Source organism: Anolis carolinensis, chromosome 5 (assembly GCF_035594765.1).
Source record: "Anolis carolinensis isolate JA03-04 chromosome 5, rAnoCar3.1.pri, whole genome shotgun sequence".
NCBI lineage: Eukaryota > Metazoa > Chordata > Lepidosauria > Squamata > Dactyloidae > Anolis > Anolis carolinensis.
The window spans coordinates 202,220,945-202,243,668 of NC_085845.1; the positions used below are offsets into that span (position 1 = coordinate 202,220,945).

A 22,724-nucleotide genomic window follows, 5' to 3' on the forward strand; every position below is an offset into this window, starting at 1 on the left:
GAGTGAATACTGGATATATTTTTTAATTAAAAAGTAGAGTCTGGTGCTGAACAACAAGAGGCCAAGATGGCAGTGTGAAAAACATCCTAGTGGCTTAGCAAAATCTACAGGGAAGAATTTTTCCATCAACTTCACTACCTCACTCTCTTCAAATGCAACTCAGGCAGCACTTCACACCTTTTAAAGAACCTGGTGTTCCTCTTCTTCCATCATAGCGAAGATGTGATATTTAAACCGGAGACAATATAATAGCCAATCAAAGCACTGTGGCCTTGGGTGTTTGGAGCTTGTCATTTTCAAATATATGTTGTTACCAAAAATAACTGCACTCTGTTTCTTAGTTCTGAGCAAGAAATGTCACTTTCCTTTCCAACAATGTGATGGAGTGAGGCTACCCTTTGTCAATCACCAGAATATGCATAAGTCCTTTATGGAAGAAGGAGTGTCATTATCCAGAAATCTACTTTCATTACCATCAAGAAATCTACTTTCTTCCTTAACAGTCTAATCTGGAAGTATTGGAAACAGACTCTGCCTTCAAATAACAAGGAACGTAGCTGGCACTGATCAATAATTTACAGCAGCTCCATTATTGTGGAAAAAAATAGACAAAAGGAACAAAGAGGCGTGAAGGCCTCAGCGGAAGTCAACACTGGCAAGAGAAATGAATGAGACAGAGACACACAAAGGACAACCAGTCCTCTTCAGTATGACTCACCACCGCAATGCTGCCAAAACAGAACGCCACTGGGCTGGAGGGAATAACGGTCTGGTCCACAAAAATAATACCGCCTGTCCATATTGGGATTATTGTGTTCAGTGCAGTACCCACAATAGGATGCTCTAGTCTGCTGAATTCATATTCCACCACCCTTCCACCCAAATACTCACTGAATGGCATTTTAATGGTACAACAATCCCAAAAGATATGTCATTGACTTCAGAACACATGGATTAGTGGTGGTGGTGGTGGGGGGGTATGTGTGTGTGTCTCAAAGTCATATTTTATTTTAGGATCGGTATCCCATTTCTTACATTTCCATGCATCTTGAGTCCATATTATCATAAATAATAATCACCAAACAGGACAGCAGTCTTCCTCCCTCCAAAGAAAAGGGAGAAATTTTGGTTTAAGCTAGGGCTACATAATCTACTGCCCTCCAGATGTTTTGGCCTCCAACTCCCATAAGCAATAGTTAGCTTGTCCAATGGCCAGGAATTCTGTGGGTTGGAGGCAAAAACACCTGGAAGCTCACAGGTTCTGCAGGCCTGGTTAAAGCCAATGCCATTTATATTACAATAACAATTAAAAAGAAGCAGTTTGAGTAAGGGGGGAGCAAATATAGTGGATTCATCATATCCAAAATCCTGTCAAGCAGATGTAAATACAGTAAAAAGAGACAGTAGACTCTGTTTCGCTAAAGCTTTCTCTCTGTCTTTCTAGGCTTTTTCTCTCCTCTTATTGTGTTGTTGCTTTCTGCTCTCAAGCTGACTTCAAGTTATGGCAACCCTTTGAAGGACAGTCCTCCAAAAGCTTGGTCTTGCAAATTCAGGTCAGTCATGGCTTTCTTGACAGAGTCAACACTCTTCCCCTACAGAAGTGGTTCTCAACGTGTGGGTCCCCAGGTGTTTTGGCCTACAACTCCCAAAAATCCCAGCCAATTTACCAGCTGTTAGGATTTCTGGGAGTTGAAGGCCAAAACATCTGGAGACCCACAGTCTGGGAACCACTGCCCTACAGTCTTTTCCTTCCTTTATTGAGCATTATTATCTTTTTCCAATGTGTCATAGTTCAGGGTTGGGGATCCATTTATTAGTTATTTTAACAGTCCATTGTATCTGTAGAACTTCCCAGCATCATATTCCAAATTAGTTGATCCTCTCCTTTCTGTTTAGCTTTCATAACAATGCAGACAAAGAAGGTGGGAATGCAATGGCTTGGATAATTCTGATTTTGGGATTAAATTACATATCTTTATATTTGAGAATACTGCATAGTTCCTTCATATTTGTCTTTCTGAGTCCCTTCAACTACAGTAAAGATAAATGTAAGGACTGATGAAGATTTATTACCAGGGTGAAGAACAAGGTAGACTTTTAAGATTTTGTAGGTCAAAATCAGAGAATCACGGAATACTAAAATTTTAAAAGGTCTGGTCTAACTCTCTGCCACTCAGGAATACGCCACTATATCACTCCTAAAAGATCCCCTGATCCCCACCTTCCTGCATGTTATCTCTCTGACAGATGGTCCGAATTCTATTTTAAGAAAACTGATATAAAACGTCTTATTGGGTCCTGTGTTGATAAAAGATGGGGGTATAAATTAAATTAATAAATTCCAGACAGTTTGTTTTCCTTTTACCACTTTTTTTTTAATTGAAACAGCTTATTATAATTTAAGGTATTTAGAAATAACATACATTTAAGAGGTTTGACGTGTGTTTTAAAATGTTTTTTAAAACTACCCACAAAGGTCTTGAAAAGATGATGAAAGGTACATCCAGTTTAGTATTTAATAATAAATTACTCTAACCTGTATCAGCATGCAGCTGAGGTAGGCTATTAGAATTCAGAATTAATAAAAGCTGCCAGAAGAATTTGGAGTGGGTTGTTATAGGTGACAGACTGCTGAGCTTCTTGAACACAGCTTGTTCCTGTGTTCTTTCTTAGTTATGATTTAAGAACATAATGTGTGACAGATTTCAACCTCCTTGATAAATCTGAGAAGATTAATTTTCTCAGTTGCAGGCAAACTCCAGTTTATCTTTTTTGGGCTGTCGTTTTTTCCAATCTACACAAGCAGAGAACCAATATCTTTTGCATCATAAGCCTGGCTAATTCTTGAAATTGTTTTTTTAAAATAATAAATTTTCACTATCCAAAAAAACCAATTCTCATATGGTCTTTAGAGGGTTTAGAGCTATCTATCCTATACACTGTATATACATCTTGGTGGCTACTAAGGCCACTTACTTCTCTTTAGTTAAGAGTGATTACCATGGCATTTTCATTCTTGTCTTTTTTAGTAATCAGAAAATCCCCGTAGCTGATGTTTTAACAAAACAGTATTTGACAAGAAATCAATATTATGCTACACTTCACCACGACAAGCCAGGGGTCTTTCATTTACTGAAACTTCTTGGCTCCCAGCATCCCAGCTGTCATATTAAGAAAAATCCACAATCCTTTTGCAAGATAAGATATCCCCATCCTGCAAGTAATCCTTTACTCTTGGCTTCTCTTTCTCCACCATTTTGGATTTATCTCAAAAGCAGCTACTTAATCCTCAGCCTCCAGTTTTAATTGCTGAACAAAGCTTGATGCTTCATCAAAGCCAAATTGTGTATTTCAGAGTCCCACAACAATCTCTCCCAGATCAATTAGCAGCAAAATACTAGTTTGTCCCAAAAGAGCAGCTCCCCCATTACTCACTCCTTTCACTTCACTACAACTATTAATGGAGGAGGCAGGCTGAATTTCCTAGTAGCTTCAGTGAATCAAAATATCATGGTTCGAATCAACGTGATACACTGAAAGCATGAATAATTGACAATTTTGGATCCAGCACCATGCAGTCTTCCAGGCCATACGCTGAAAAATCAAGAAGCACACACATTTTGGGTTTATATAAATCAATGTACTCCTGATTTTGCTCTTTCTACTTCACAGAAGATGTTTGCAATACCTGAATAGTATGCCAAATATTTCTAGCAGGTTAAATGATTGCATAAGACCTTCTTGCTGTAGCAAAAGATGCAGGTGACTGCAGCCAATGCACACAGGTAGACACAAAGTCATTCTTTCCCAGGAAGCTGATTTCAATTATAAAGGTTACCAAGATTATTTTAAACTAGCTTGGGGACCCAGAGGTGCCCGGGCCTTTGGAGAAACCTGTGTGGCAATTTTGGTCCAGATCTGAAGTCGGCTGGGTTCAGTGCTGTTTGTATAAGGGTGAACTACAACTTCCAGAGCCATAGGACAATCACCCTGAAACCCTGCCTGTATGTTCAGTTGGGCATGATGGGGCAGTGTGGCAATTTTGGTTCAGATCTGAAGTCGGCTGGGTTCAGTGCTGTTTGTATAAGGGTGAACTACAACTCCCAGAGCCAAAGGACAATCACCCCAAACCCCTTTCTGTATGTTCAGTTGGGCATGATGAGGTAATGTGCCAAGTTTGGTCCAGATCCGAAGTCAGATGAGTTCAGTGCTGTCTGTATAAGAGTGAACTACAACTCCCAGAGCCAAAGGACAACCCCCCCGAAATCCTGCCTGTATGCTCAGTTGGGCATGATGAGGCAGTGTGCCAAGTTTGGTCCAGATCCGAAGTCGGCTGGGTTCAGTGCTGTCTGGTGAACTACAACTCTCAGAGGAAGAAGTGAGTGAAGCTACTTGGTCCATCCTCCCCCAATCTGCACCAGGACAGAAAGGGGTTCATGGGGGTTCTGTGGGCCAAATTTGGTCCAGTTCCATCACTGCTAGGCGTTGTAGTGGCCTGTGGGAGTCGTAGCAATTGAAAGTACTACAAATCCCATCACCCATGGGTCATCGTCCCGCCAACGGCACCAGGCCATAAAGTGCGTCATGGGGGTTAAGTGTGCCAAGTTTGGTCCATGTCAGTGATTCCTGGCAGTGACAGTGGCCTATGAAAGTGGCGGCCAATCAGAAAGCTGCCACATACACACATACATACATACACCGCCCGCCGCATACAAACACTGACTTTTATTGTAGATATAGATTCCAACCAAGATGTGCTTTAGCTCAGATAACCACATCACTTCAGGAACCATATTCATGTACATGTGTCTCTTCTAAGGCATCCTGTCCAAAACTGCTGTACTTCACTGGCCATGCCACCTTAGGGATAATGTGAGCTGTAGTCCAATACCTCCGTTTTTCTAAACTTGATTTGGTCAAACTCAAAGCTGCCAAGTGAACTGGAAGGCTACAATGTCCCACCTCTGAGTTCTATCTGTAGTTTTTCATTACGCATCAACTTATTAGATTGGGGAAATGAGAATGACTTCCTATATGGAACAAGATCTGCCAAACTGGCACCCTGTTAAACAGGAGAGCATACTCCATTAACTCTCTTCCTTATATTTCTCATCAAGCACTGTTGCTGTTGTGTGCCTTCAAGTACTTCCCAATTTACAAGGACCCTAACGTGGACCTATTTTCTAAACGCAAACTCATAGAGATTACCATCAACCAGAGCATGCCAAGGGTCAGGTAAACTATGGTACTATCACCCCATTAAACATGAATATTAGTTGCCTCCATTACTGATTATTCACAGTGTGCTAGTCACATATCTTTGTCCCTTCTGAATCATTACCCAAGTTATTGCCTGTCTACCCCAATAACTGAATTTCACAGACACCCAACACATAACCATCGCCAGCAGCAAAGTGGAACAGAGGCAACAAAAAATCATCATCACCAGTGGATTGGCCCATCAACAATTAGGTTTGTTAAGAAGATGCTGCCTTGTTTATCTCAAAGGGTCTCTTCTCTTCCTCCTAAAACCTACTGAGACTTAATGGGTTAACACAGCAGGAGCATTTGCTCACTCTACAACAACTACTCCTTAAGCGCTTTTGTCCCCACAGCCATTTCACACAGGAAATCAGATTTGGCCTGGCACTTTGCTATTTCCCTTAGGCTCCCCTATGAGCACAAGTGACCCAGCTCTCCCTTTCTTATTTATAGGAGCTCTATTGTCTCCATACATAACCCACTCTTGTAAAGCAGGCTGCTAGCAAGAGGGCTCAAATAAAAATGAACAGCTTCAGAGTCTTGTCAGCATGCATATTGAGATCCTCATCCCAAGCTTGTCCTAGAACGAACAAAACACATTCCTATTTCCTGCAATGACTTATGTTTAAAACCCTGTTTAGGGCCACAGAGAGTAAATGTTGTGTCTGGGTAGGAAAAGAAGCAGAAAAATGTCTATCTTGAGTTTCCATTTGTTAGGTGAATGGATAATTTATACTGCAGTAATGAAGAGACCCATACTTGCTAAGGATAGATCCTGCCATATGATTCTAAGACAGCTGCATGCCAAATGGACCACCCATTAGTATCATTCCTAGAGAACAAGACTTATCTGAATCAATTACACTCCGCCCTGTAAGACTTGGGTTCACCTTCCATCTTTTATAAAGGGTCACTTAAAAAAAACATGCTGATTTTATATTTTGATTGTTAGATGTGTGCACAACCAATCCGAAACCTCCGACTTTCTTGCATACTCCGCCTCCCATACTCTCTGTTCAGACAAAACCAACAACAGGTTGTTCTAACTGAAATCAATAAATAGTTCATTCAAAATAATTCTGAAGAGATAATGCACACAGAGAAAAGAGATTTTCACATGGCATATGTATATGTGTGTGTGTATACCCACCTCATTTATCTCTCACGCAGGAGACTCAAATCAGCTATACCAGCAAATGCCAGCAAACAAGGAAGATACTAATATATGTTTGTGGTTGTACCTGAACTTTTAAAATATATCAGTTATGTTGTATGCAAGAAACCGGCACACGAATACTAGCATTGCAGGTAACCCATGTGAATTCAAATAACTCAACTGCAGTTGCCTCTCAGTATCTGAAGATTCTGCATCCAGGGATCCCAAAATCAACAACTTAAAAATATTTTTAAACATCCCAGAAGAAACCTTTATTTTTTCATTTTATATAAAGGACACTGTTTTATCATGGGATTCTATATATCTGGACTTCAGTATCCAGATTTTGGTATCTGGGGGAAGGATACTGGAATCAACCTCCAGTAGATACCAAGAACCGATGTACATGAAGCATAAACCTGGAAGAGCTGAAATAAGCAAGTAGCTATTTACAGTGCCAGTTAAGAAGATACTCTCAGTTCAAATCTTAGCCCAGCAGCATTCCAACTGGATCTTTATAAGTCAGCCACTGCATTTTAATGTCAACACTAAAATGGGGATAATACTAGACTGCCTTAAAAAGCAGTTGCTAAGTGGGTTGCAAAGTTCTGCTCTGCCCAAATCAGTTAAACAGTATAGAAGTGTTTAGTTTACAGAGCTTTTCTCCCAGATTTCAGTTTCCCTCAAGCTTGTATACATTTTAAAAAAACATATCATGCGCAACGGTGTACGTGTGACGGTGAATGCAAATCTGCCTCCAATGCCTAAGCAAATCCAGGCAGGAAGAAATGACAAACTCACAGGCGAAGCTGAATCATCTGCTAAAACACCAGGGAGAAAAGTCCTACGAGTTTGAGAACAAGACACGAGGCGGAAATTTCCCGAAGAGGATGCGTCAGCCAACCCCGCTCTGGTTCCCTTTATTGCCTCCTCTCCTTCATCACTATGCATCATTTAAATCCTATCAGCATACTGGGGATAGAACTACTTGTTTATTTCAAAATCCCAGCAGGAAGTACAAGCAGACGTCCAAGACCATTAGGACAACCATCACTGAAGCCCAGGGAACATCTTGCTTCCTTCCCCCAGCTGCAGCTCCACAGGCCTGGAAGGCTCCAGCTGATACACAACATGCTAGAACAAAAGGGGGGACTTCTAGTCTGAGAGCTAGAAAACACAGCCACTTTTCATTTAGTTAATTCCTTGTCTACAGTGGTTTTTCAGTAATGCGTTCATAATATCTCCGAAGCAGGCTCAATGCTTTTTTTCCACCTCTTTGTTTTCAGATAGGATGTCTCCTTGACCTGCCCATTCTTCTTCTTCTTCTCTCTTTTTAACCAACTATATCAGGCATAGGCAAACTTCGGCCCTCCAGGTATTTTGGACTTCAATTCCCACAATTCCTAACAACCGATAGGCTGTTAGGAATTTTGAGTTAAAGTCTAAAACACCTGGAGGGCCGAAGTTTGCCTATGCCTGATCTAAATTGATGGAAACATTCTGAAATACTCATAAGTTTCCACATTTACCCACCCAATGATGCAACACAGCTGGTTCTGATTTGCTGCTGCTGCTGTTTGGGGCTTTTTTAATTTCTGTGCATATATTTAGTTGATCATCTTTGTAGTTTGTGAAATTGTAAAAATGATGATGAACTCAAGACAAAAATCTAAGAAATAGCTGATGTATTGATTAGGTTGAGATTTGTATGTGGAGGTCAATACATATTTTTTTATCATTATTATATTGATTTGTGCCCTCTCCCTTTTCTTCCTCAGGATTGAGACCTAAAGTGGCTTTTTAAGTCTACAACTCAACTCTAAACTGGAAAAGTGAGCAATCTCATTGCTCCTCGATCCAGGCAGCAAGCTTCAACCAAGCCAGACTATGTAATAGAATATCCTAACAGAAATAACTAGATAAGTAACTCAATAAGGACAAGTCTTTACTATGGACATACAAAAAAGGGGATGCTAAGATTACCAGCAAAACTTCTGGCTCTGCTTTTACAATGTTGTTTATGTAAAGTCTGTGCAGTGTTGAGTTTTCCAACTGATAAAATTCTCAATATTATGTCAATTCTCAATATTATGAGTCTCCTTTGGGGAGATAAAGCAGAGTATAACTAATAATAATAATAATAATCATAATAATAATAATCATAATATCAATAAATGATTTAAGAGTTCTACACCAAATGTACATAAAAATGCACCCTCTGGATGGAAAAACAGAAACCAGAATACTGTAAACCACATAGTGGATTCTTCCTCTGGACTGAAAAGCAACCCTGAAATGTTGTAATAAAGAACTGATCCTCCAAGAAGAGAGCCAATAAACATTTGAATGACCAGCATTTCTGGAAAAGCTATAACCTAATCATTTGCTATGAGTGACTCTCCCATTCCCTTCAACAAGCCATTTAGTCATAATCTTAGCAATGCATTTTATAGATAGGATGCCTCAGTTCACTTGAAAGAAAACCAAGGATTTCTAGACCAAATGTTCTCCTGATGAGGAACAGGGAATACAGAAATTCACAAGTGAAGTAACTTCAAAGGGAGAGGCGAACAGTAAAAAAAAAAAAAAAACACCTTTTACATCACTCCCCCAAACAACAGTGCTTCACTTGAATCATTCTAACACCCCGGCACAACCTAACACTCAATGTCCAACTGTAACTCAAAAAGCTTCCTGTGGCATATAATGCTATCCCAAGTCCAATTAAAACAAACATGTTGATTGCCTGGCCCATGCTTTCTGGGCTGCTTCTAGGCCTTGAACTAAGAGGCACGTGTTAAGAGTCATTGTCGGGTTGTTTCATGGACTCTGGCAAATTGCAAAGAAAATGAAGCCAAGTACTGCTACCTTGAATCAATGAGTTGGTAGGGATGGGGTGTGGAACGAAGATAGTAAAGGAAAACTTGGTTAATAATTAAAGAGCAAAAAGAAAGGACATTTTCTGTGGGTTTCTCAGAAACAAAGAATATGAACATGTAGAGTGATTCAGAAAATCCTCACCCACACAGTGAGCTCCACACCTGTTTTCACAGGTGAAGATTTCACCTAGAATAATCTGGCAACTCACAAGGAAAAGCTACACCAAAACAAAATCCTTCTGCTTCCCAAAACAGAGGTCGTCACAAGCAAAATCTTCTAATACAAACAGTTCAAGTTGCCCACAGTCACAATGAAAATTAATAGATAATCTTAGACAAATGTACAGTTTGGCAGCCTGAATTCGTGAATATAACCATGAGCAACAGAGACCATCTCTTCGGAATTCCTAAAATTTTCTTACAATCGAATCTCTCTTAGGCGATCCCTCGTTGTCTGAGTATGATGGCCTTCCAAGTGTAGTGTCTTGGCGGTAGATACATAGTTGACTGTGGAGACCTATTCTTTTTTTTTTTTAAGTATAATTTATTAGTTAACAGACAATCTCTCCGGTTTCAGGATCTGAGGCATACTTGCCCTTTGATATAGTTGGCTACTGAAAAAATAAAGACAAAACGGTTAATTTCCAAGAGCGTGCTGCTATTCAATTCCTTCTTGTTTGTCTTTGATGGCGACGCCGAAACGCTCCTCAAGGATGGAGAGCTCACTGATGAGGTCGGTGATGGCGTCTGTGAAGGCCTCCTGGGGGCTGTAGTCAGGGGTGGTCTGCACCCAGATGATGATCTTGTGCTCAAGCGGGTGGAGGACCTTGTAGCCTGCAAACAGCACCTGCGGGTCCTCCAGGAGCTGCAATTTAATGACATTCCCAAGTGTATGGTCTTCCTTGTTGATGGTGAAGAGGCAGGCATTGGGCACTTTGGTGTTCTTGTTGATGGCAATCTTTTTCTCCCCTTCAAAGAGCAAGAATGACTCAAAGGCCAGAGGCGCGTTCATGGCTGACTCGGGCCTTGCCTTTCCTCGCCGCATTTTTGTTTTGTTTTGTTTTTTGTGGAGCCCTATTCTTGACCCACATGTTCTTCCACAGTGAGGGCATCTGTTTCCAGGTGGAAGGAAGTCCTGGTCAGGATTGGCTTGGTGCGGCTTCCTCTTGCCACATTTCTCCCTTTCACCCTCCATTCACCCTGGCCAACCAAGGATTCCGCAAGGTAGAAAGCGGCCAGGATTGCAAGCAGCAAGGCTATTCACTGCTATTCAACCTGGCCAACAACCATTTCCCCTAGATAGAAAACCCCTAAGCTCTGAAGCCATGAGGCTACTCCGTCCCATTCAACCTGGCCTAGCAAGGAGGCCCTATGTAGAAAGAGGCCAGGCTTTGAAGCTGCAAGACTATTCAGTGCAGTTCAAGCTGGCCAAACAAGGATTCCCCTACAAAGGAAGTAGCCAGGCTTCAAAGCAGCTCTTTGAGGGTGCTACTCCAGCTACTCCAGAAAACGGCCAGGCTTTGAAGCTGCAAGGCTATTCACTGCTATTCCATCTGGCCAACAAATGATTCCCATAAGCTACAGCAACGCGTGGCCGGGCAAAGCTAGTAGCTTTATAAATAGAATAAGATAGCTCACATGGACCCCACTTTGGCTGCCTTTCTGACACACCATGCTGAATGTCAGCCTATGCTGAAAATCTAGAACGTCTACTTCTTCACTTCTATAAACTACTATTATAGCAATGTCTATGATTAGTTTCTTTGCCTGCTATATGCTATGTTCACTTTATAAGTGAGTTGGATATCAAATGCTGGAGTTATTTATTAATATAACTTCAGCATTTGATATCCAACTCGCTTATATGAGGATAGCATATATATTTATTAATACAGAACCTACCTATAGCTTAAGAAGAAGGTGTAAGAACCTTGGACAGGATCATAGAAGATGAGACTATGTCTTTCATTAGCTCTTTGTATCTTATTCCTATTTGGGGGTAAATTCTGAATAAATTTCCTCAAAATGGTTTTAGATTTGAGAGCTTACTTCCATGTGGCTCAAAGGAGTTTGAACGCAATTAAAGAGGTGAAAGCAATCAACCTTGCGAATCTTTCCCAAGCAAAAATCCCTGTGCTCTGTATGTGTGCTAGAACAAGTGTCTGAATTAATCCATCAGCGTGGCCTTTTTTTTAAAAGCAACATTTAATATGCATGCTTATCACTCAAAACACCAGATTCTCTTCCTCTCAGCATAACTTCATTTAAGACACTGACCTATTGCAACCGTTTTCCTTGTTAAATTTCTTAATGGCATACATTTTTTCCAGACCCTGTCAACACTCTTATCTGCTTACGTGTTTGAGACTCAAAAATGCCATGGCTATAGCTACAGGCTTGTGAACAACTTCCCTTTGCCCAAGGCAAGTGAGAAGTGACTCCAGGCAACAGGCAATGAAATTTCACCTAAGTTAACTATTTGGAGGCTAAAGGAACACACACACCTTGGGGCAAATCCTTTTCCCCCTGTCCTTATTTGCAAGAGGGACCCATCAACCCAGGAGGATTGCTGCCCTTCGGTCTAAGGAGGAAATGCTACTCAACTCAGACTCCATACAGCACTTCACTGCACACATCTTCAGTCTCCTTAGTTTTTGAGCTTAGGTTGATAAGGGCTTTCAGATCCAAATATCCAGCGCCTGCTGAGTGAAGGCAACCAAATGCCACATTCTGTTCTCAATACCTTTTTCTATATCTTCCCATATTGTTCTTGATTGTGTGCTTCCAAGTAGGCAAACCTATCACAGGTTTTCTGGAACTGAGAATATGTGACTTGCCCAAGGTCACTTGGTGGTTTTTTAAAGTCTTTTTATTAATAATACTATACATAAATTGTTGTGTTTTATATTGCTATTGTTTTTATTCGGGCTTGGCCCCATGTAAGCCGCCCTGAGTCCCCTTTGGGGAGATAGAGGCAGGGTATAAAATAAAGTTATTATTATTATTATAAATAAAAGCATAACACACTCCACATAATGACCCTTGAGTCAAAATCAAAATCCGTAATCCATCCTGCCCTAGACTGATACATGAGGTTGACTTATACGGGAGTATATACAGTATAATTCAACTGCTCATTTGTCTCACTAAGATCATTTTGCAAAACTAGAGCTGCTTGCTTGCTTTGCCGACTCGAATCTCCCTTCACTCATCAAATCTTTAATACGTAGTGAATACCAAGTGTCTGTGCCAGCTTCGGTTCTCTGAGACAAAGAATGTCTGTAATCCCTTCTCTTCCAGTTTCAACATTCCACCATGAATATCAGAAAGAATGTTAAGATCTCACCTTCTCAGGTTATATACCATACTACACTCTCTGCTATTCCCTATCACTTTTAGCTAGACTTTTCTTTTTTTGTGCCAGCATTTTTTGTATCCAACCATCAACATTTTGGAAGAATGTGGACAATTGTCTGTCTGACAGTTCAATGGTTGTCTATGTTCCTTTATGTTCCTTATCTGTGAGCCGTCTTGGGTCCCACTTTGTGGAAAAGGCAGTATATAAAAGAAATAAGTGCACGAGCCAAGTAAAATAGAAACACAATCTCTGAACAAGACAGTCTCACAACACATGTCTTTTTCTCTGCAAAGGTCCCCAACTTTAGTCCACTGGGAAATGAGAGTAACATTATTACTACTACACTGGAAAAACTGAATTGTTTGTCATTATCCCTGCTGATTATATTGCAGGCAGCTGTTAGAGACAGGATATTGGGTTAAAGAGACCAATAAAGCCATGCTTGTGCTTTTAAAAGCTCTTTATTCACAAAAAGGAAATGGCAAATACTTAACTGAAAAACTTAAGGCAGGCAGCCAATTAAAATTTTAGCAAACACATTCCCTGTATAAAACAACAACAATGTCAGTTTCAGGAGACTCTAAGTGCAAAAGAATGAGTATATGAAAGATTATTAAAAGAACTGCAAAATCATGAGTAACTATTTCAGAGTAACTGACCTAAAGAAGGGAAGCCATATAATTTTGTAAATACTAAATTCCACACACATTTTAATTCTTTCACGTGCCTTTTCTAACATTTACAAAAGATTTATCAGGGATCCATATAGCCTTGGAAAACCAGGTGGTATAAATGGAAGCTTGCACTGCCCTTCATTTTTATTTTACTCAGGCCATCTTATTCCAGGTTGAGCATCCCTTATCTGGAATTCCAAAATAAAAAATACTTCAAAATTAAAAATACACAAGACATTGGAAATGAGCAACATGATTGGATGAGATAGTGACATTTTTGCTTTCTGATGGTTCAGTGTACATACATACACTTTGTTTCATACACATAATTATTAAAATATTATATAAAATTCCATCCACACTACATGAAACAAAAATTAATTTACATTTGGATTTGGGTCCCCTCTCCAAGATATCAAATTATGTACTTATGACACTTCAAATGGTATCCAGATTCAGCCTCTGTTTCCCATCCATATGCATTTTCCCATCTTAAAAGGCTTTATATTCTTATTGTGACAGGGAGAAGAAAAGCGGTCGTTTCTCAGAGTCTTTGCACCTAAACGCAAATGCATTAGGGATGTTGCATTAAAATAACCTGTGTATGATTAAAGAGGACAGTCCCTGCATGCTGAGGCAGGATGTGAATGTCGTGATTGTAGATCTAGTTCGGATTTCGCTAGTCAACCCAATACATGAGATAGCACTTAGGGATTCGGTTTAAGCAGAAAAAATATATACTAGTGTGATAAAAAAGTTAGTCATTAAAATAAAATTAAGTGAGCAGATAGTCAAAATAAATTTGCAACTTAAGGCAATGAATTTTTCTGACTCGTTCCCCACAAACCAAATAAAACGGAGTTTCCTTTTCCAAACTTGCCGTTTTCAACAACTCGGCAACGTGGATTTGGTGGTTAACTCCCTTCATTGACAAAGTAATATAACAGCTACATAACTGTATCATCTTTCCATGTTCCCTGCTAGTTACAGGAAACTCATAACTGCTTTGTTGCAACAATTTCACAGGATACCGACCGACAATTCAAAATCCTGTCTATGACAGCTTAGACCCAGTCTACCTGATGTGATCATTCCCAAATTTTAAGATCCTTGGCAGGGTCCTTTCTCTCAGTCCCATCTTCCTCACAAACCCGCATGATGTGCAAACCTAAGAGGCATTCTTGGTGGTTATTCCCAAGACAAGGACTCCAGGATCTTTTTCACACATACTGCTATCAAGCCAGGCATTCCCTACAGAATGGGGGATGCCTGGTTCAATAGCAATATGTGTGAAAAAGATTTTGGAGTTCTCATGGACAACAAGTTAAACATGAGCCAACAATATCATGCGGCAGCTAAAAATGCCAACAGGATTTTGGCATGCATAAATAGGTGCTTAGTGTCTAGATCCAGGGAAGTCATGCTCCGCCTCTATTCTGCCTTGATCAGATCACACCTGGAATCACACTATGTCCAATTCTGGGCACTGCAATTGAAGGGAAATGTTGACAAGCTGGAATGTGTCCAGAGGAGGGCGACTAAAATGATCAAGGGTCTGGAGAACAAGCCCTATGAGGAGGGGCTGAAAGAGCAGGGCATGAAGAGAAGGCTGAGAGGAGACATGATAACGGCCATTTATCAAGATGGGAGGGGAGTCATAGGGAGGAGGGAGCAAGCCCTGGAGACTAGGACGCAGAACAATGGCTTCAAACTGCAGGAAAGGAGACTCCACCTGAACATCAGGAAGAACTTTCTCACTGTGAGAGCTGTTCATCAGTGGAACTCTCTACCCCAGAGTGTGGTGGAGGCTCCTTTTTTGGAGGCTTTTAAGCAAACAGAGGCTGGGTGGCCATCTGGGGGGGGGGTGCTTTCAATGAGATTTTCCTGCTTCTTGGCAGGGGGTTGGACTGGATGGCCCACGAGGTCTCTTCCAATTCTAGGATTCTATGTTTCTATGTAGGACTCCCTCTTCCAGAAACCTAGGTTATCTATTTCCCTCTGCTCTTGTTGCAGAAAAGTCTTGTAAAGGGAGTTCCAGAGGTCTCTCATTCATAGGGTTGACATAAGTCTAAGTTAACACAGTGGCAAATTGCAACATTTTCATTTTCAGTGCTATTTTAAAATATTTTAATCTGTTTTAAATTGGCATTATTTTTAATAGAACAGCTTGTTTTAAAGCTGTATGTAGCTTTCATCTGTGCTGTGAGTCATCTTCAAACCCATATTGAAAAACGAGCCTGGGTTAAATAAACAAAGGCATTCAGAAGAAATAAAAGTATTCACCACCTGAAAGATTAAGATGCACCAGCCACTCTTTTTAATTAAGGGGCTAATCTCTGTTACATGATATACTGTGTTACATGTGGCCTTCTTTTGCCTTGTGCCTGACCAACTTAATAATAAAGCTCACTTTTGCAGACGCCACTAAAACACAGAGGCTTTAGCTATGGACAAAGTTTGTTCTATTCTATTGCTAGAACATTTTGATATTTTGACCATATTAAAAAGGACAGTTCAAGTTCTGAGGCTATTAAGAAAGACTCACCCACTTGCATCTGGTGAGAGGGAGAAAGCAAGTATATGTTAATGCAGAAACACTGCCAAGACACAAAGTCTTTTCAAGCAAAGGCCTCTTTCTCAATATGTTTAACATTTAATAAGCCTCATTAGACCTAGACCACTGTTTGGCAAGACTGGCAAGAATACACACACATCCAATTTAGAAAAAAAGAGGCACACTTTGAAAGGGTTTTGGTTATGGGGTTCAGTCATTTGTATCCAGTGGCCAATGAATCAAAGTTTCCACATGCACTTGACTTCTGACCAAAGAGGCAATCTCAGAGCACCAACATAAGGAGAGCTCCAACCGGCAACTTCCTCTGAGTGTAAATAATGCTGCTAAATATTTCACACAGCCAATTCCAAACGGTGCAGAAAACCAGCTATTACCCTCTCCCAGCAGAAACTCAGTAAAAACATCCAAGACCAAATGGGTATATTATAGTGTAGAGCAGGGGCAGGCAACCTTCTATCTGCTAAATGTTTTAGACTGATTTCAATCTGAACCAAGTAGCATGGAAGTCCTAGTCCAAAAACATCTGGAAGGCACCAAGTTGCTTCCTCCAAGGAGGAACTCATACATTTGTATGGGTCAATGTATTGGTCACAGCAAGTTTAATAATGGTGAGACAGCAATCTCTCAGAGCACGGGTCCTCAAACTTTTTAAGTGGAGGGCCGGTTCACGGTCCCTCAAATTGTTGGGGGTCAGACTATGATGAAACAGTCCAAAATTAGGACTGTTGTTGTTGTGTGCCTTCAAGTCGTTTCAGACTTAGGTCAACCCTAAGTCTAAAGTTTAGGACAGGGGCCAGGCAAATGACCTTGTAGGGCCACATCTGGCCCATGGGCCTTAGTTTGGGGATCCCTGTCTCAGAGCATAGAATTTCAGAAGTGAATACTGCACCAGCTTTCGAATATTTCCAAATTACAGAGTGGCAGAAAGATATGCAGTTGCAACAAGAGATGCAAATCTCCTAAAGGTTCTGATCAATAGGAAGAGTAACAGCAGCTATCAATCATGAATTCCAAATAACATCATTTTAACCCATCCAACACATTTTATCTCCAGATGTACTGTTAGGTTCCTATTTGTTTGCACGCAACACAAGATGCTGATAGGGAAGCCAAATTCTGGGCAATATCACTTGAATGAAACCGATTGCATTTGCTTTTATTAAGGTATTATATTGCTTTAAAATGTTGGAATTTTAAATATGTTTTGTTAATTGCCGTTATATTGGTTTCTTGTATTTTGTATGATGTATATGTATTGAATGTTTTTATTATGTGTAAACCGCTCTGAGTCCCCATGGGAGATAGAGCGGTATATAAATAAAGTTTGTTGTTGTTGTTGTTCTTTAAAGAGGAACCAGCTTAATATAGTAAATGGAGCACTGGACTATGAAACTATCAGGTAACCCCAATCAAGTCACACTCCTTCAACCTCAAAAGTAAAGCAAAGGAAAAAGCCCCTTAAAACAATCTTGCAAATGAAACACCAAAGACAGATTCACTGTAACCTGGAAATAACTTGAAGGCACTCAACAACGAAACAGACCAGTGTAAAGCAAAGGCGGCATGGCCTAGTGATTTGAGTGTTAGACTAACACTGCAAGAACTGAGGGTTCGAACTGCTGCTCAGCCATGAGTCACACTCTCTCAGCCTAAGAGGAAGACAATGGCAAACATCTTCTGAAGAAATCTTGCCAAGAAATCCCTAGGACAAAGTTGCCATGAGTCAAAGTTGACTTGGAAGACTCACAGTAATAAAACAAGCACCCTGCATGCAACCAATCTCTAGAATCATCTGACTTTTGTATCCTCCTAAACAGAAAGAGTGAGAGACCCTTCCATGGGTTTTATTGGGGGTATATTTTGAGATTCATAGACTTTCTTTCAGGTTAGATATTAGAACTGAAATCTAAATGCTGAGCTGGCAAGGCCCCAATGCTCTTTAATACCAATGCAACAACTATGCTGGATCAGACCAGAAGTCTAGGCGGCCCAGCCTTCGTTTCACACAAGGGCCAGGCAGTTGCCTCTGGGGAGTTCACCAGCGGGACATGAGGCCAACTGAGCCTTGCCTCTCACATTTCCCAGCAAGTGATACAGATATCTTTGATACTGGAGGCATCATTTTCAAATGCTTTTCCCTTTATGATTTTTCTGTTCTGCATTCAGTCATGCGGAAATAGTCTATAAAACTGAAAAGCTAATTCATTATTCCTCAATTTCCTGCTGCTCCAAATTATATATACGGTATATAAAATGATGATGAGCCCACACAACTGCCTGTATCATTTTCTTCATCTCAAAGAATAGCCAAGATTGTGAAGAAGCAGATTAGACAACAGCCTTGGAAACGCCATGGAGAAAAATCACTAACCAGCACAGCAAAGACGGATCCATCACCACATCCCATTGCAAACTTGCTGAAAATTAAAAAGGGGCACAAGACAGCAGAAATGAGAAGATACTTTAGAAACACAGCCATTCAGTTTTACAAGGTTGACAATCCCTAAGGAGACTGAACCTGTGAACATAGAAGAGGGATTTTAACTGCCAAAATGCTATTAGAAGTGTGTTATTAGAAGATAGGAGATTTACACCCAAAACTGGCCAATTTTTGTTGGCCTATAACTCCTATGTAAGGATGATGGGATGTGGCCCTACACTATCAGACAGGACTTGAATGACCATTACAACATTAATTATAATGCTGGATATTTTGATAACATGGTGGATTAAACGGTGTTTATATTTATATTATTTTTAGAGGTCAAATAAACTGTTCTTTATTAATATTTATATTATTGTGTATTTTAATTGTATTAAGTGGTAATTGTTGATTGTTGTCTATTGTCTATTGCTTATATTATTTCCTGTATCTGTTGATTGTTGCAAGCTGCCCCAAGTCCCTACGGGGAGAGGGGGCAGGGTATAAATTATTACTATAACACACAGAATATACACAAATAAACATAGATTTTTTTCAACAGCATTCTAATAGCAACCCTAGAGACTGGCAATCCAAGTTGAATTATCAGGGGAAATTGAAGCTCTATTTCTTTGCAAAAATGACGGGGTGTCATAAGATATCCTGAGCAAACCTCAGTGTTCATCGTGGCTAATAATTGATTCAGGAGGTGCTCCAATTACTGCACATTAGACAGAGGACAAGAGTGGAGTAGGCTGCCTCTGAGTGTGGTGATGACACTTCCTCTGGAGGATTTCAAAAGAGGCTGAATAGCCATCTGACCGGAGGCCTTTGATTGTGTCTTTTTGCGTACCAGAATTGGGTTGGACTGATGGCCTTTGAGAGGGGTCTCTTCCAATGTAATGATTCTGTGACCCTTGAGAAATGCTCTTCTCCAGAACTTAAGCTTCATTCCTTCTTTCTTCTTAGAACTTTCTGGTAGGGAGAGGATCAATGGAGGGAATAAAACCACAAAAAAACCCAATGGAAACCTAACTGCAAGAGCGAAAAATTCAAATTACAAGATTCCCAATCTGTAGCCCTGGAATAAAAAAAATCATGAGCAAGGGGTGGAAAAGAGGAAGATAAACTTATAAGGATTCTATTCTATCTTAGCTCGTGACAATTCTGGAAAATCTACTCCAAACACAGCAAGAGAATCGGTGACCTCTAGCCCAAACAAGGAACTTGACAAGCAAGTCTTCTCTTCATTTCCTCATCTTCTCAGTCATCCTTTTCTGAAAAGTTTCAGGTAATAAAGTACAAATCTTGTCATCCTCCAGACACATACAGAGCTTGTGGGGTGGAGCAGTTCCTTGTTGGCACAGTTTGAACGTCCCTTATCCTGAAATTCGAAAGACTCCGAAATTGTGACACCTTTTTGCTTCCTGATTGTTAATGACACAGACTTTGTTTCATTACCCAAATCAGTGAAAATGTTGTGTACAAAGTTACCTTCAGGCTGCATGTGTAAGGGGTATATGAAAGATAATTAGACCTGAGTTCTCATTATGTATACATAAGCAAATATAGATATTCAAAAATCCAAAATCCACAACACTTCTGGTCCCAAGCATTTCAGACAAGGGATACTCAACCTCTACTACACCTTTCTCAATGATCGCTTCCTCCCTATCTTGAGATAACAAGGCCCACAATTCCCAGCTTTGCTAACAGAATGGATTCTGAACACTAACAAATGAGAAATACACTTACAGACTTCAGAAATTACCATCAATATCCCAATTATTGGAAGGTGTACTTCAAAGTAGCCTCAACCTGGTTGGAAGAGGGGATTTCGCTTATTGCTATTACTATGATTATTATTTACCATTATTTTTAATCTTATTGCTACTTATTGATTATTATTATTATGAACTGAAGCACCTTATCGCCTCTTTTAATCGCTATGCTTTTTACCCTGTTGACGTTGTTGTTTTCACTGTGATTGTTATGTATTTTACATTGTGATATTTTGTACTGTGTATTTTATATTGCTGCATTTTATTGTATGTGTTGGGCTTGGCCCGGGGAAGCTGCCCCGAGTCCCCTTGGGGAGATGGGGCGGAATATAAAGTTATTACTATTACTACTACTACTATGTTTGTTACTTACCATTATTACCATTATTACTTATTATTTGTTGTTGTTTGTTATTATTACTGTGATTGGTACCTACCATTATTATTCTTACTTATTGCTGCTTATTATTATTTTTATTATGAATGTTGCCTACCATTATTATTACGATTATTGTCATTTATCACAATTCTTTTTACTATTATGGTTGTTTGTTGTTTATTATTACAATGATTGTTATTTTTACTATGTTTGTCACTTCCTGTTATTCTTACTATTATACTTATTATTGTTGTCACCATTATTCTTACTTTTATTACTATAATTTGTTGCTTATTATTACTACTATGATTGTTACTTCCCATTATTATTATTATTACGGCCACTTATTATTATTTCCTATTGTTTATTATTACCATTATTCTTCTTACTATTATTAACACATCCCATTATTATTATTAGTATTATTATTATTATTTTCTTACTAGGATGGTGACTTCCCGTTATTCTTCTTTCTATTATAGTTACTTATTGATCATTATTTGTTATTGTTTATTATTCTTTCTAGGATGGTGACTTCCCATTATTCTTCTTACTATTATAGTTATTTATTGATCATTATTTGTTATTGTTTGTTATTCTTTCTAGGATGGTGACTCCCCATTATTCTTCTTACTATGATGGTTACTTCCTACTATTATTCTATTTTTACTAGGATGATGACTTTCTTTTACTCTTCTTACTATTACAGTAGAGTCTCACTTATCCAACACTCGCTTATCCAACGTTCTGGATTATCCAAGCCATTTTTGTAGTCAATGTTTTCAATATATCGTGATATTTTGGTGCTAAATTCATAAATACAGTAATTACTACATACTTTTTCTGCCAAATTTGTTGTCTAACATGATGTCTTTGGTGCTTAATTTGTAAAATCATAACCTAATTTGATGTTTAATAGGCTTTTCCTCAATCCCTCCTTAGTATCCAACATATTCGCTTATCCAACATTCTGCCGGCCCGTTTATGTTAAGTGAGACTCTACTGTGCTTCCCAATACTGTATTATTAATATTACATTCTTATTAGGGTGGTGACTTCCCATCATTCTTTTTATTTCCTACTATTATTATATTCTTATTAGGGTGGTGACTTCCCATTACCCTTCTGATTGTTATTATTACTCCTCATCATTATTATTATTACAGTAGAGTCTCACTTGTCCAAGCCTCGCTTATCCAAGCCTCTGGATTATCCAAGCCATTTTTGTAGTCAATGTTTTCAATATATCGTGATATTTTGGTGCTAAATTCGTAAATACAGTAATTACAACATAACATTACTGCGTATTGAACTACTTTTTCTGTCAAATTTGTTGTATAACATGAAGTTTTGGTGCTTAATTTGTAAAACCATAACCTAATTTGATGTTTAATAGGCTTTTCCTTAATCCCTCCTTATTATCCAAGATATTCGCTTATCCAAGCTTCTGCTGGCCAGTTTTGCTTGGATAAGTGAGACTCTACTGTATTATTATTATATTCTTACTAGGGCGGTGACTCCCCATTATTCTTCTTACTATTATAGTTACTTATTATTATTGCCACCATGATTGTTACTCATTATTATTTTTATTACAGTAGAGTCTCGCTTATCCAACGTAAACGGGCCGGCAGAACGTTGGATAAGCGAATATGTTGGATAATAAGGAAAGATTAAGGAAAAGCCTATTAAACATCAAATTAGGTTTTGATTTTACCAATTAAGCACCAAAACATCATGTTATACAACAAATTTGACAGAAAAAGTAGTTCAATAAGCAGTAATTCTATGTAGTAATTACTGTATTTACGAATTTAGCACCAAAATATCACGATGTATTGAAAACATTGGCTCCAAAAATGCGTTGGATAATCCAGAACGTTGGATAAGCGAATATGTTGGCTAATAAGGAAAGATTAAGGAAAAGCCTATTAAACATCAAATTAGGTTTTGATTTTACCAATTAAGCACCAAAACATCATGTTATACAACAAATTTGACAGAAAAAGTAGTTCAATAAGCAGTAATTCTATGTAGTAATTACTGTATTTACGAATTTAGCACCAAAATATCACGATGTATTGAAAACATTGACTCCAAAAATGCGTTGGATAATCCAGAACGTTGGATAAGTGAGACTCTACTGTACTTGTTATTGTTTATTCTTCTTCCTGTGACGGTTACTTCCCATTATTATTATTATTATTATATTTTGACTAGGCTGGTGACTCTCCTGGAC

General features: G+C 39.2%; 2 protein-coding genes across 2 annotated transcripts in view; both read right to left on the reverse strand.

The window, feature by feature from the left end:
• ahcyl2 (adenosylhomocysteinase like 2) overlaps positions 1-22,724 on the reverse strand; it is a 140,314-nt gene that overhangs the window by 117,082 nt on the left and 508 nt on the right. The window lies entirely within an intron of this gene.
• The window catches only part of LOC100553019 (RNA polymerase II subunit J), a 42,256-nt gene extending 19,532 nt beyond the window's left edge, over positions 1-22,724 (reverse strand). The window contains exon 1 of the mRNA XM_062983374.1: positions 1-22,724. This exon is cut by the window's left edge and continues 19,532 nt beyond it. Coding sequence (XP_062839444.1) covers positions 9,956-10,492 — 537 coding nt within the window. The 5' untranslated portion in view covers positions 10,493-22,724 and the 3' untranslated portion in view covers positions 1-9,955.